Source organism: Coloeus monedula, assembly GCF_965178545.1.
Source record: "Coloeus monedula genome assembly, chromosome: 4".
In the NCBI taxonomy this organism is placed as follows: Eukaryota; Metazoa; Chordata; class Aves; order Passeriformes; family Corvidae; genus Coloeus; species Coloeus monedula.
The window spans coordinates 13,109,814-13,123,847 of NC_138784.1; the positions used below are offsets into that span (position 1 = coordinate 13,109,814).

Genomic DNA, 14,034 nt, shown 5'->3' on the forward strand with positions numbered 1-14,034 from the left:
AGTTCAGAAGAGTCAAAAACTTAAAACCAGGGCTTTGTCTTAGATGTCATAATCTGAACAGGTGGCATTACCAGCAATCCCTATTGGAAAGGGCATGTTCTGGGAGACCTACATCTTGAAATCACTTGAGCATCTAAAGCACAGTGATACATTTGCTTTGAGAGCCAAGGGAGAAAGGGACAAGTGTTAAGGCACATTCCCCCCCTAGTCCCAACCTTCAGAACACTGTAATGCTCACCAGCTAAGCATCCATGTTACCTGCTTTTGTGGCAGAGAGAAAATCTGCACTGCAGTAACAGTCCCCCCCTTAACTGAAAAGACAACACTGGTGAAATACAGCTTACATGATTAATACATTTTACTCAGTATGTACACAGTTCTCCAAAGAAGTTGGGTCATCCAAAGGCAGTTTAAGAAGCTTCAAGTATCCCCCCCTTGCCAGCTGTTACACGGGATGTGTCTTTGGCTTTGCTTCCTCCAGCTCAGCATCCAACCAGCGGAACCTGCGGTGACGGCGCAGAACTTCGATGGCTTTTTGTTCCAGGGGGGTTGGTTCAATCCCCAGCTCTTCAAAACCAGGAAGGTCAGGAAATGTCATGTCTGTAGTGTGAAACTTCAACAAGAATGGGGAGGGTAAGGAAAAAAAAAAGATAACTGACTTGGACAGCATTACACCCAATGTAATCATTCTCCTGCCAAAATAAGTAGAGGAGGAGGAAAGATTCAAACAGAACCCTGGCATAATTACACAAGGTCTTGAGTATCAACACCTTCAACAGGAGATACAGGTATCCTGCATCCAGGAAAAGGTCCTTCAGGCTTTAATTCAGGAATAAATACCAGTGAGACATGCAGGGAGTGTCTTCCCTTTTCTCTCCACACATTATCAGGGAGGTTACTGCATCACAACTGCAAAATTATGCAGAACTCCAAGGGCATACTTGAACTCAAATTTTGGATATTCTGCTTTGTCAAGAAAATGTGTTGAATTATCACCTCTGATAGATTGCTTTGCTCTGTTTATGGTTTAGAACATGGTTCTGTACCAGAAAAACAGTTAATTCTATTACCATATATGCAACCCATATGACTTAAATCTTAGAAAACAGGGATTTCTCTTACTCTGTTGTTCCTTGAAAGGTCTTTTAAGTCAAACACATCTAACATTATATACATTATTTGAGGAAGAAAAGCTTGGACAGAGGAACAATCAGACCCAAAGTGACATGGAGAAACTCCCTCTTAAACTACCTATGCTACAGCTGACTTGCAGCAGTTTTAGTGATTTGGTGCAGGCTTATTTTATGAAATGTAACTCAAGAAACTACAAAAGCAGCTGGAAGAAAGGTTTTTGGAGATATTACAGTTCTATCCTGGGGAACAATCAAGGCAGTCTACTGATACTACGTTATAACAAAATATATTGAAATTCCAGTGCTGCTGACAACTGGGAGAGTCACTCCATAATTCAGAAAGCACAAAGTTTAGAGAATGTACATGACTATCTTTGCTAGCCTACACATACACACCAGATTTTGACATTAATACTTGCCAGTTCCTACTTTTTCCTTGCTTGCAGTTGGCTTTTTGCAACTTACTTCTCCACCCCCACTGAAACACTCTGAGAAGTCAGGAATAAGCATGAAGACAGAACATTCTCCCAAGAAACACCCCAATGTTAAGTGAGATTTTGGAATGCGTGCAAGGCATCAGTTCAGCTTCAGCTGTTAAAAACACCATTCTCTGGATGATGGAAGTGATTTTGGTGCATCTAGAGGTACATACACTGACTAAGAGTGGGGAGCACTGCCCCCCATCACTTTGCTCATCCAACCTCTACTTCTGGCTGTTTTCAATTCCGTGTGTTTTTTGGGAATGCAAAACCACCAGTGAGAGTTACAAAGGCACAGTGAAACCTTTCCCAAGGATTTTTGGCTGGTCCCACACTTACTCGATCCACCTTGTCCCGTGTCAACCATGGTTCAAACGGGTTCATCTCAAAGAATCTTGCAATGAACCTGTGAACAGAAGAAGTGTTGCCAAAGTGCAGTCATTTATCCAGATACACAGAGGATAACATGATCTGGTAAAAAATACTTCAAACTTAATAGACAAGTGAGCAAGAGCTTGTTCTGAAGCTGTTCTTGCAAGCTGTGAGCTCATTAAAGCACTGAACGTGTCACCCACTAAGTTCTTAGGTGTGTTTATGGTAATTAACTGTTCCTGAATTATTGGATCTCGTACTATTTTACTTTGGATGGAATGGAGAAGCAGATCTCTAGAAGTTCAAATGAGAGTTAGTGGGTGGGGAAAGTAAGCCCCACATCCAATTCCCCACACACCAGAGGACTCAGTCTTGCCCCTGTCTTTCATCCAAACTCTGTTCCCTGCCAGTGTAGGCAGCAATCCAATTAGTCACGAAGTTGGATTCAATGCCTCCAGGAGAAAACACACTTGCTGACAACTAAGTGAGTTATCAGCCACACAAACAAGCTGGTAGAATCTGGAGCAATCTAAAAAAAGGGTGAGGATTAGGATAGCTGCAGTTTTCAGAAATGAAGTTTCCCTTGAAAGAAAGGAAATCTGTTAGGGAAAAGAAAATAATGCTACAGCTCCTGCTCATTGTCTTGGGACCAACAGCAGAATCTTTTACAGAACAGGTAGAACCTTTTGCTGAAGTGCTCACCTGGCAGATTAAGGTGTCACTGAGTTACTGCACAAACACAACCAGGCTCATCTGCCTTTCAGGTGCATTCTTTTCTCAAAAATATGAAGTATCACTTAGTTTAGCCCATAAATAAAAAAGTGTAACATAGACTGCAGCAAATGTGAATAAAACTAAGAAGCGCTCAGAGAGCACCTTTTTAACAAGCTGCTCTGGGTCAGCTGAGCCATGGTATAACCTGGTGCTTCTTACAGCCAATACAGGAACAGCCACAATGGTTTAGGATGTTCTAAGAATGATCCATCAGAACTTCCATGGATCCAATGCTGAGTCCTACTGGCAGGAGGGCTCTAACTCTGGCGACTGATTTAGCTTATTAATTTTCATTGTATTAAAAGTGAGGAGGACCAGGATGCCAAATAATAACAGTTCCATCATGTTGAGGGCAACTTCTGAAAGGGCATTTACTGTTTGGGACAGCTCTTCAAAAAGATGTGATTATTCCCTAAGGATCAGGCCTAGGCTCAGATTATACTGATTTTTTCATGCACTGTTACTATCCTCAGTGCATGTGAGCAGCCTACTGTAGTCAGCTGAAGTGATGCTTCACCTTTCCCTTCTTGCCTCCCCATTCAGCACCATCTTCTAAAGATGTCACTGCTCTCCTATCACAGACAGAAATGCATACTCACAAGCACACTGCTCAAACTGTCAGGCCAAGATCCCAGTACAAACTTACCTCCAACACTGACTCAAATCCATACAAAGGACTGAACTAGAAAGTCAATCCCTGCCCACACCCATCTTTTACCACTCCTCTGCTTCCAGGGTGGCAGTGCTTGCCAGACTGGAAGGACAGCTGACAGTAGCAGTGCCTTAAGATTGTGCACAAAAATCTGTCAGGGCCTGCAGTCAGCAACATTCACGCCCATTTTCCCTGTGGTATTATTAAAAATCATTCAGTTTGCTACTAATTTTATCAAATTAGGACCTTTTTCTACTTCTTGACTCAGCAAAACCATTCAATCACAGAATCACTTAGACTGGAAAAGACCTCCAGTATGATCAAGTCCAACCTTTGCTGATCACCACCACATCAACCAGACCAGAACACTGAGTGCCACGTCCAGTTGTTTCTTCAAACACCTCCCTGGGCAGCCCATTCCAATGTTCAACCACCTTTTCTGTAAAGAAGTTCTTCCTGATGTCCAACCTGAGCCTCCCCTGGTGCAGCTTGAGGCTATGTCCTCTCAACCTGCCCCTAGATGCCAGGGAGAAATGACTCTGGAATAAACAGCTATGTTAAGCTCACTGCAAGCAAGCATTTCGTGTACCAGCTCATCAAATGCAGGTCTGTCCCCAAATGAAAGGCTCAAAACTGGCTAACAAGTACCTCAGAAAAGGCAACTTCTGCAACCCCACCACATTAAATAACAACTGGGCAGAGTAAATAATCTGTGCAACAAGTGTTTATGCTTCTGTGCTGCCAAGAGCTCCCTGACTTAGGGTCCCACTTACCGGTAGAGAGGTCGTGGCAGCGGGTAAGGAATGAAGGGGTGGTAGGAAACGGCGTAGATGTACTCAACCATGTCATACAGGAGGTACCGGTGAGGGCTGAAAGGGAAAGCAGCAAACATCACACCTCACTCAGCTACACTTCAGTATTTGCAGCAAGAGAAGAAAAAAAACCAATTTAACACCCTCCACCCCCAAGGCTTACAAAAAGCCTGTTTCTTCAATCCAGATAATTTGTCAGCAGAGATTCCCCTGTGGCTCACAAGGAGCAGGTTTATCCTCGAGGACTGCAGCCATCCTGGAGCTGAGGAAAAGCATGGAGAAGTGGCAGAAAGGAACAGTGGGCATTTGGCTGCTGGCCAAGGCTAACCCACCACAACCACACTGGAGGAAGTGTATTTTGCGTGCTTTGAAAGCACACCTTAATGTGCCTCCTCCATGCTGACTCCAACTCTGAACTCAAGATTTCCAGCAGTGAGACAGGAGTTTGTACAAGCCCACTTGGAAGCCAGAAAGCAGATGGAGAAGTAAGGATGCTTTCTTAACAAGACATCCCATCTTTGTAGGATATAGCTGCAAGGAAATTGCTTCGCTTGCCTTTCCTTGATACAAGTAAAGTATACTCGTTACAAGAATACATTGCTCTATTTAAAAGCAAGACAAGGAAGCTAAGGTGAATTGCCTAAAAAATGCATTCCCCCCCTCTCTAGATGGAGAGAAGGAAGCAGTCAGTCTCCCATTCACACACCTAAGAGTAACATAAACCATTGGGAATTTCCATCCCTTTCTTGTTCAGATTCTGCCTTGGCATTTTAGGTTCTCTAGATGGCTCAAGCTGAGGTGTCAGGTATCTCCCGTGGCTTTCCAGGCAATTTGCTGGTATTCCAAAACACTCTGAAAAGTTCCATGACACCACAAGAGCACACTGCTGAGCAGTTTGATAAACCCAAGATCTCAAGATGCCAAGGTCTGAGGTGACAAGCATGAAAACTGAGCCTTCAACTGACATGTTCTCCTGAAAAGTTCTGAGAGATCAGAGAATCATAAAATGGTTTGGGTTGGAAGGGACCTTAAAAACCATCTCACTCCAACCCCTGCCATGGGCAGGGACACCTTCCACTATCCCAGCTTGCTCAGAGCCCCATCCAACCCGGCCTTGGACACTTCCAGGGATGGGGCAGCCACAGCTTCTCTGGGCAACCTGTAAATCCAGTCTCTTAACTGCCTCTAACCCATTCAGGTGGTTTCCACACAGCTTTACCAGAATTTTCCCCAAATCCATGCTGTCTAGCATGTTTCCCAAGCTACCAATTTCTTTGTGTGCACATACATCACATGAAATGCAGTGGGGCCCAGACTAGGATTTTCAGAGTACTCACAATAACAGCTTGAGCCATTTTTCCTCCCAAAAAGGAGGTGGAATTTATTGCAGCTCAAACTGTGTGCATGGATGAAGATTAAATTAATTGTTCTGTGCAGTATGCCAAAAAATGACACCAAAAAGAAGTACTACAGTTCATCAGAATCAGAAAACGTGACCTACCCAGCCAAGGCATATGTTTTGCCTTTTGCATCAGGATTCTTAATTGCATTAATAATTGCCTTTGCTACATCAACCACCTGTGAGGAACAAATTCAGACAGTTACCAAGAGAAAACAGGAATACATGCACACACCTCTTTCAGAGGTGGTTTACAGACCAACACATCCACCCACTGAGGATTTGGGATTGGGATTTTAAGGAAAACTTACATAGACTGGTTGCTTGACTGTTTTTTTGCCCAGAGCAATAAGAGGCACACCACCAAACCAGCGCATGTCTGACAGAAAAAAAGCGAAAATCTGGGAATCCTTTCAGTGCCAGAATAACCAAGACATTTTACACCACACTGAGTGTGGATCTCTTCTGAAAATTGACTTGAAAATAGAATTGGGAAGAATTCCCAGTCAATTGCAGCAACGTATTTTTCAGCACGCATTTAATTTCTATATTAACAGCAAGGGGAAGGCTGCATTTGCTGTTTACTTAGCTCAGACATATCTCAACTTTGCAAGACAGAAACTGGTTCCACTCTATCCTGTGTAGCAATTTTGTTGGTGATCCATCAGACATTATTGGAGCTTCTGAGCCCAAAGCAACTCAGGAGGATTTTTACATTTGACCAGCTTGACAAAGGGCCAAGATGACCAGACCTCAGGTGAGAATAATCTAAATAAATAACCCAGTAGTACACACACTCCCCCTCAAAACAGAATGATTACAAAAATAAAAACAAAGAGCAACATCTAACTAGATTGAGAAAGAATTCTGCCAAGAGGTGAGAATTTATTATGTTTCTATGTTTCCCACACATTCTTGATAAAAACACACCTGTCTGCTTTTCAGAAGCAAATCCATTTTCCCTCTGTTCTCTACAGGCAGTTGCACAAATCATACATGATTTTATTATTCCAAGAGTACCTACTTGCATAATGATTGAGAAATCGGTCCTCTCTCCCAAACATCTCAGAGGGCTTCAAAATTACTGCATCTGGAAATTCTTCCCTCACTACCTCCTCTCCAACAGCCTATCAATTAAAACAAACACATTCATTAGATCCATGCTGAACCAAGCAGAAGTGGATGCCTTTCATAACAAAATGCATCCTTGACAACAGAACTGAAAGAAATGATGCCATCAGTAGCACAAAAGTTATTTATATCTAAGCCATTTAATCCTTGAAATGCTGCACTAAGATAAAGGTCTCACAGAAAGTCCAAACATTTCTCAGCTGCAGAAAACAGTCTTTAGCAAATTCATACACTGATTTCCTTCAAACAGACCCAGCTGGGGAAAAAAAACCACACCCAAATCAAACACAAAGTACATTCTCAGGAAATATTCTGAAGTGGATTCCAGACTTACTTTGTTCCTGAGGTATTTGGAAGGACTCCTCATGTGAGCATTCAGGTGAGAGATATGAATGAATTTTTCCACACCGGCTTCCCTACTTATCTGTGCAATATTTTGAGGAATAGTTACAAATTCATCTTCAAATTTGAAGTTTCTAAAGCAAGACAAAACCCAAATGTTACTTTAGGAGCAATCAATAATGGCTGCCAATCAGCCAACATGCAATCATTATGTATTACTTGAATGTATTACCAAAAACCTATACTGACACTCTTTGTTAGAAACACAGTTTCCCTTCAGGATGGACTCTCCATATCATAAAAATTAGAGGAAAGTGAAATTGCACCTGTAATCATCAATTTTAGCTTCTCTGCTTTTTCACCTGGTAAGATTAAATCAGTATGAAAAATCCTCCTGCCCACTTGTCTGTGACAAATAGAAAGCTCCCAGTGGAAGTGAAAACAGGTTATTTTTATTAAGAGAAGTGCTCCTGAATCTTGAACTCTGAGCAAAGCTGCATTTTTATGAAACCTGTTCAAAATTTGCCTTGATTTGACACACTTAATTACACTACAAAGAAGCTCAACATTTCTGAGCAGCACTAGTCAGGACAGATGCTTGGCACAGGGGATGCAGACAAAAACAAACCAGAGAACACAGAGGTGCTCATGCAAATGGAAAAACAATTTGTCAGAGCATTTAGAATGATTTCAGAGATGAAAGGGACTTCTAGGAGAAGCAAGAAGAAATTCTCCCCTCACTGTATGATATTCAAGGGGCCTAAATTAGAGGGTTATACTGTAAACCAGTTTGGTATCTGATCAATAACAATATACAAGCTCTGTCTCCAAGCAGAGCTGACATTATAGGCTGGCAACAGTCCCAAAATTCTTTCCAACTATCCCAAGACTGCAAGAAAGAGAAATGGCTGCTCATGTCATTATATTGTCCCTGTAAGCACCCCTGCATCTTGACTGTTTGCTTTGGGTAACAAACATCTTATCCAAACACCTCTCTCTGTGTCTCCTCCCACAGCTCTTCAGATCCCACTGGAGTCCAAAGAAAGCCTTAAAAATAAGAAGTTATTTTTGAGCCTTCAATAACTAATCTGATCCTGGGAACCATCACTTCTGTTCTGCTCACCAAAATAGATTCAGAAACACATGAGAACAAACAACATCCCTCCTGTAACCATGGAGTTTCAAACAACATAGTACACACAGAGGAGCCTGGACACGAGTACAAGGCAAGGACAAAAGTATTTCATGGCAGGCTTTGCTTTTTTTGACTGATCTCTCCACCTCATCTTACTTTTCTTCCTGCCCAAGTTTCTCATAGGCTCGGGGATGATTACAATGGTTACTCTGACCTCGTGTTTAACAAGCCAGAGAACTTGATCTCAGGGTTTCAGCACCACCACTGGTACCCACATGCATAAAATATGTGATTAAAACATTTGTGCCACACAGTGGTTAAGCTCAGTAATGTCCTAAAGTTTTGAACACAGACCAAGACTTGTCTGTTTGAATCTATTGAAACTGTCCAGAGAACAAGGTTTGGGGATTTTTACCTAGAATGAAACTTTCTGTTGTTGTCCTCACACTTCCTTTTAATAATAAAAGAAACTGTCTTTTATATAAATCATACTTTTTACACACGTCTAGAAATTTTGAACATCAAATAGCTAGTCATTAAAAAAAGCCAACAAAACCATTAGGTTTGTGAACAAAGATCAAACTGATATCTACATTTGTTTCTGTCTACTATAACAGCAAAATTATGCACCATATAAAGGCAAATCCTACAATTAAATTTTTGTCTGGCAGTTCTGCACAAGGCTTTAAATGAAGTGGACATAACTGTATGAACACACACACTGAAAAGGTGATTGTTACAGGTATTTTTAACCTAAAAATACATATGGGATTTTTAAAATGGATTTCAAAAAGAAACTATTCTTAGGAATCATTATTAAAAAATGCTTCTGTGGCTAATACTGTGTGTGCCAAAATTCTGTCAAGGAATGTTATTAGCCATGATCTTAGGCACTCTCCATTAGCTATTCCTGTTTGATCATGGTTTACAACTCATCACTGTCTCCAAGTGACAGGATGAAATCTTACTTCTGTAATAATGTAAATATAAATACAACATAAAAATTAATTTAATATAAATAAAATGTCAATGTAAACAAAGATAGGAAATTCGTGAGGCTCTGTCATCTACAGGAAGGCACTCAGGGAACACCTACAAGGTGTGTGAAAGAAGCACACTTCAATTTTCTGCCAGAACAAAAATGTTACACTGGAAAATTGTGGAAAGAACGCACCTTTCCAGAGCAGATCACAGCCAGGACTGGAGTTAACCATTTAAAGAAATTTTATATGTAAAATTTTGGGGTTGTCTTTTTCACAGAAGCCGAGAACAATGGCAACATCACTGCACACACACGCTGTAAAACATGGCTACAATACCTGGTGCAAATCTATCATATATAGGAAAAGAAAAAAAAAAGGAAATTTACTTTGTTTCCCATTCCTTTCCAATAAGATTAATGACCACATTGCTGTGTTCCACGGCTCTTCGGATGGAGTCTTTGTCCCTACAGTCCCACTCCTGCAAGCAGAGCATCAAATGGGAACAAGATGAGATAATGTGTAAACAAGCATCATCAAAGCAAGCTCTTTCACAACATTCCCATTTAGAGGCTAAACAACAGCTGGAGGGGTGTCTTTGAGAAGGATTACCAGGCTGCCTTGTACAGCCAGGGATTTGTGTTTGACCCCAAGCCAGACTCACCATGAAGAGAAGCTGTCCCAGGTCACCCATGGGCCGCAGATACATCAGGTCATACTGATCACAGCGGTAGGGGATGATGACCTGAGAGCCAATGCGACCTAAAGGGCCACAAAAACCCCAAAGTTTCAAACAGCTGCATCACTTCAAGTAGATGAACTTCTAAATAAACAAAGCTCCCTTTTTTTTTCCCCTGGCATGAAAGCACTACAACTAGACATAGGTATTTCAAATGCATATCTGCAAAGCTAAAAGCAGAACAGAACTAAGGTTCTTCTTGAACCTACCTAATTGGAATTCTTAAACAGGATTCTTTCTTTAATATTTAGGTTTGTAAGACAAAATACCAAAGCTTGTTAACGAACAACAAGAAGAATGGTGTGTCCTATAAACACAGCATAATACCTAAAAAATGGAACACAGGCAAGGATATTTACATTTTTTAAGTTGCACAAAAAGAAGGAGGTGAATAAAGCAGCAAGGATTATTTTTCCAAAATTTAAATTCAAAAGGGCAATTTTAAAGAATTCAAACCAAACTCCTGCAAACCTTTTAGTAAAATGTCCTAATAAGAGTAAAACCAGAAGAATCAAATACATGCTGTGGCTCTTCTCAGATTTGCATTCTACTGAGGAGTAGGACTTCTTTTAATGACCTTAACCTTCAAAAGTGCCAAAATCTCCTTGATTAAAACACATTTTACTACTTGTCACATGCTGGAACTTAAGCAGACCAAACATTCTGCAGAACACTTTCAAAATGCAAAATGCCAGAGACTTCTACATCACCCTGCAACCTAAAGACTGATTAGTTTTGTTGAAAAATTTTTTTGGTAGTTTTTTTAGTTAGTACTCCTGGTGAGCATTACCTAAGCGGTTGACAACGTATCGTCCCAGGAAACCTGTGGCTCCAAAGACAGTGGCCACAATGCCACTGACAGAGGATCTTCCACTTCTCCCATGAGGGATCACGGCGTGATGGACTTGCCGGTGCTGCTGCAACACTGATGGTGCTGCAGTCAGGACAGAAATTCCATGGCCTGCAACACAGAACAGGAGAGAGTTTGGGACATTAATTGGGATTCGGCACTGCTAACTTACACCTTATGTTGGCTTTCTCATCACAGATCCTTTTTCTCTAATATCCCATGTGGGGAATCCTGATGGGCTGTTTCAGAGATGTCTGGAGAGATCAGAGGGGAGCAGGCCTGGGAAGTTGTTGGTAAAGTCAAGGATCAAACAGAGATAGGGAAGGAGCAAACGTTATCAGTTCTTAAACAACAAGTAAAGCTTACTGTGAGTTTAAGGTGAAGCAAGTAAAGAATAGTCAGTAAAAATATAAAATATAGCAGAGGAAGCAATTCTCCTGCATCATAGCTCTGGAGCGAGGAGATAGGGAGGGATGCAAAGAGCCAGATCCATGATATATGGGATACTGCCTCAAAGGTGCTCCTCTCCTCAAGGAGCTAGGAAAGCTTGGGAGCCATGGAAACAGGACATCATTAGGACACTGATATACAAGAGCACGTGGTGACAGGACAAGGCAGAATGGCCTCACACTGAGAGAGCAGGTTTAGATAGGATATCAGGAAAAAATTCCTCCCTGTGAGGGTGCTGAGGCCCTAGCACAGGTTGTCCAGAGAAGCTGTGGCTGTCCCATCCCTGGAAGTGTTGAGGACCAGGCTGGACGGGGCTTGGAGCACCATGGGATAGTGGAAGGTGACACCTGCACACTGAAGAAGGTTTTATCCCAATGTGGTTAGGAATTACCAGTTACACAGGGGCACTGACACTGCAGCCACAATGTTCAGAAGATCAAAAGGATAGGGTATGTTGAGGCATAAATTATATTCTGTTGTATCAACTGACAGAACGTAAACCAGAAAATCCAACCAGATTTCAGTGCCTGAGGGAGGTTTTTCTCTACCCAAAAGCCTTCTATCCCTGTTCTCTCCATACCCCACAAAGTGGTAAAGGATATTGCATCTCCAATTTTGTCCTGAACAGCAGTCTGACAGCCACCTAAGTAAATGAGTAACACATAGACTCAAACTTTTCAATTTTTTATCGTATGCTTGGAAACCATGCTTCAGTTGGCAGATAGAAAAGCACAAAGTAAGACATTCTGTACTTTAAAGGTAGGTATATGACTTCCTAAAAGGCATCTCTCCTACAAAACAGGTCCAAGCTTAAACTGGGCAGGGTTTCTGTCTTCAAAGGACCTTTCCATTACTGAAACAGAGAGCTCAAGACCAACTACGAGAAAGAAGGAAAAAACACTCCAGTATCTTCACCCATTCTTGTGCTTTCCTAATAATTAGGGGCTTGCTACTGAATTTATTTTTTAGGAAACACAGAGTCACAGAAAAATGTTTGGGTCCTTTATAACCAACAAGATTCCTTCAAGTATCAAAAAAAAAAAGGGTATGTGGTATGCTGAAGTGGTGAAGAGAAAATTTAATGAGCCATACTCCTCAACACTTTGCTTACCTACATTTCTTTTTCTAAAGGTTTATTTTAAAAAATTAAAACCACACAATAGTCATATTCATACAATTAAAACTGCCTCTGTTACTTTTAGATAGAAACACTTTTCAGTTCTTACAATATAAACCCTAAATGCAACAAAATTTCAGTCCACTGTGAGCACCCATTGGAAAAGGTATTACACAGATCAACCTATGTAAGAACAACAAGAAAGTTACAAAATAAAAAAATATTTGTATCTTTTAACTACTCAGTGGCTTTTTTGCCGTTATTTCTGCAAAAATTATTGGCGGCAAGCTCTTCATAATGCTATCATTGTCACACTAACAAATTATACCTAATTACTGTTTTGTATTCTCCCACCTTTGAGCATGCACGTGTTGTGCCTGCATTACACTGGAAGGTGTTTAGTGATGAACATCTTTCCTTGTTCCATAAATCTATAAGGTCTGCCTGCCACAAATTATCACCAGCTATGGTTATATACCCAACCACTACTGTAAGCCTGCTACAAATTCCATTTTCCAGGGAAGCTGTGGCTGCCCCGTCCCTGGAAGTATTCCAGGCCAGGCTGGATGGGGCTTGGAGCAACCTGGGATAGAGGAAGATGTCCCTGCCCATGGCAGGGGTTGGAACCCGATGGTCCCTTCCAATCCCAATCGTTCTATCATTCTATGAATTAAAGCTCAAATATCCACAGTGAACCCAAAGCACCTTTTCCTCTACTCAGAAGTTTGTCTATCCCTGTTCTCTCCCAACCCCACGAACTGGAATAAGACACCACATCTCCCATTTGTCCTAAGAGGCAATCTGACAGCCACTTAGATAAATAAAGGACACACTGCTCCCATTAAAAGGATATTAAATTCCCCCCTCCCCTTTACCTACAAAACCCGTTTGCCATCTCCCATGTTACTCAACTTAAGTGCGGGCAGAATCAATTTAAACAGAGGCAAAGCTTCAAATACACACTTTATAATATCAGTAGCTGAGCTTTACTATAGATCACGGCCAAAAGGTCAAAGTCACCTAAGAAACAGCAAAAGGAACCCAAACTTTTAGCTTACAGGGCAGTGACAGCCCCAGCGCGACACCCGCAGCTACATCCCAAGCCCTTTGTGCTCCAACCCCCAGCTCCCAGCGGAGAAAGGAGGCAGAAACACGATCATTTCCGCGCCCTCAGAAAAATTTTCGGCAGCTCCTTTCCAGCCGCTGCGGTGCGAGCTCCCCTCGCGCAGAGCCGGGAGCCGAGCCCGTCCCAGCCTGGGGCAGAGCTGCACGGACGGGCAGAGCTCCCTGGGCCGGGAGGGGCCGGGGCCGTGAGGGGCGCGGCGGGGCTGACACTCACCTGCCCTTGGCAGCCGCAGCCCGCGGGCCCAGCGCGTCGCCGCCGCCATCTTGCGTCTCCCGCGGGCGGGGCGGCGCGTGCGCGGGGCCGCGGGCACAGCGCGGCTGCGCAGGGCGGGACCGCGGGGTCCCTCAGGGGCTGCCAGTTAAAAAGGCACGGAGTTCATTAGCGTTAGTAGCATCATTAGCATAGGGGAGAGTGTGGAGGTTACTGGGGTCAGTCTGTGATCTAACACTGCCGTGTTAGCCAGGTTATGGCATTGAGTGGTGCCTCCGGTGCTTCCTTAAGTACCTCAGGGTGTAACGGTAGCTTCAGGGACGGTAACTCCAC

General features: G+C 42.5%; 1 protein-coding gene across 1 annotated transcript; it reads right to left on the reverse strand.

Moving 5' to 3' along the window:
• Positions 1 to 340: 340 nt before the first annotated feature.
• NDUFA9 (NADH:ubiquinone oxidoreductase subunit A9) lies at positions 341 to 13,793 on the reverse strand. Its single transcript, XM_082280095.1, has 11 exons — positions 13,705 to 13,793; positions 10,739 to 10,909; positions 9,874 to 9,971; positions 9,599 to 9,690; positions 7,087 to 7,228; positions 6,646 to 6,748; positions 5,933 to 6,000; positions 5,724 to 5,800; positions 4,184 to 4,279; positions 1,952 to 2,018; positions 341 to 613 (listed from the first exon to the last, which is right to left on the reverse strand). The coding sequence occupies exons 1-11, from the start codon at positions 13,751 to 13,753 to the stop codon at positions 446 to 448; spliced, it is 1,131 nt and encodes a 376-aa protein (XP_082136221.1). The 5' UTR covers positions 13,754 to 13,793; the 3' UTR covers positions 341 to 445.
• Between the last annotated feature and the right edge of the window lie 241 nt (positions 13,794 to 14,034).

What these genes read in the sequence shown, in the direction of transcription:
- NDUFA9 (XM_082280095.1), bottom strand. Translation starts at nt 13,753, where the DNA reads ATGGCGGCGGCGACGCGCTGGGCCCGCGGGCTGCGGCTGCCAAGGGCA. An exon ending in GCTGCGGCTGCCAAGGGCAG is followed by an intron (nt 10,910 to 13,704) that starts GTGAGTGTCAGC and finishes TCTGTGTTGCAG; the next exon opens with GCCATGGAATTTCTGTCCTG. An exon ending in CACGGGACAAGGTGGATCGA is followed by an intron (nt 614 to 1,951) that starts GTAAGTGTGGGA and finishes TTCTTGTTGAAG; the next exon opens with TTTCACACTACAGACATGAC.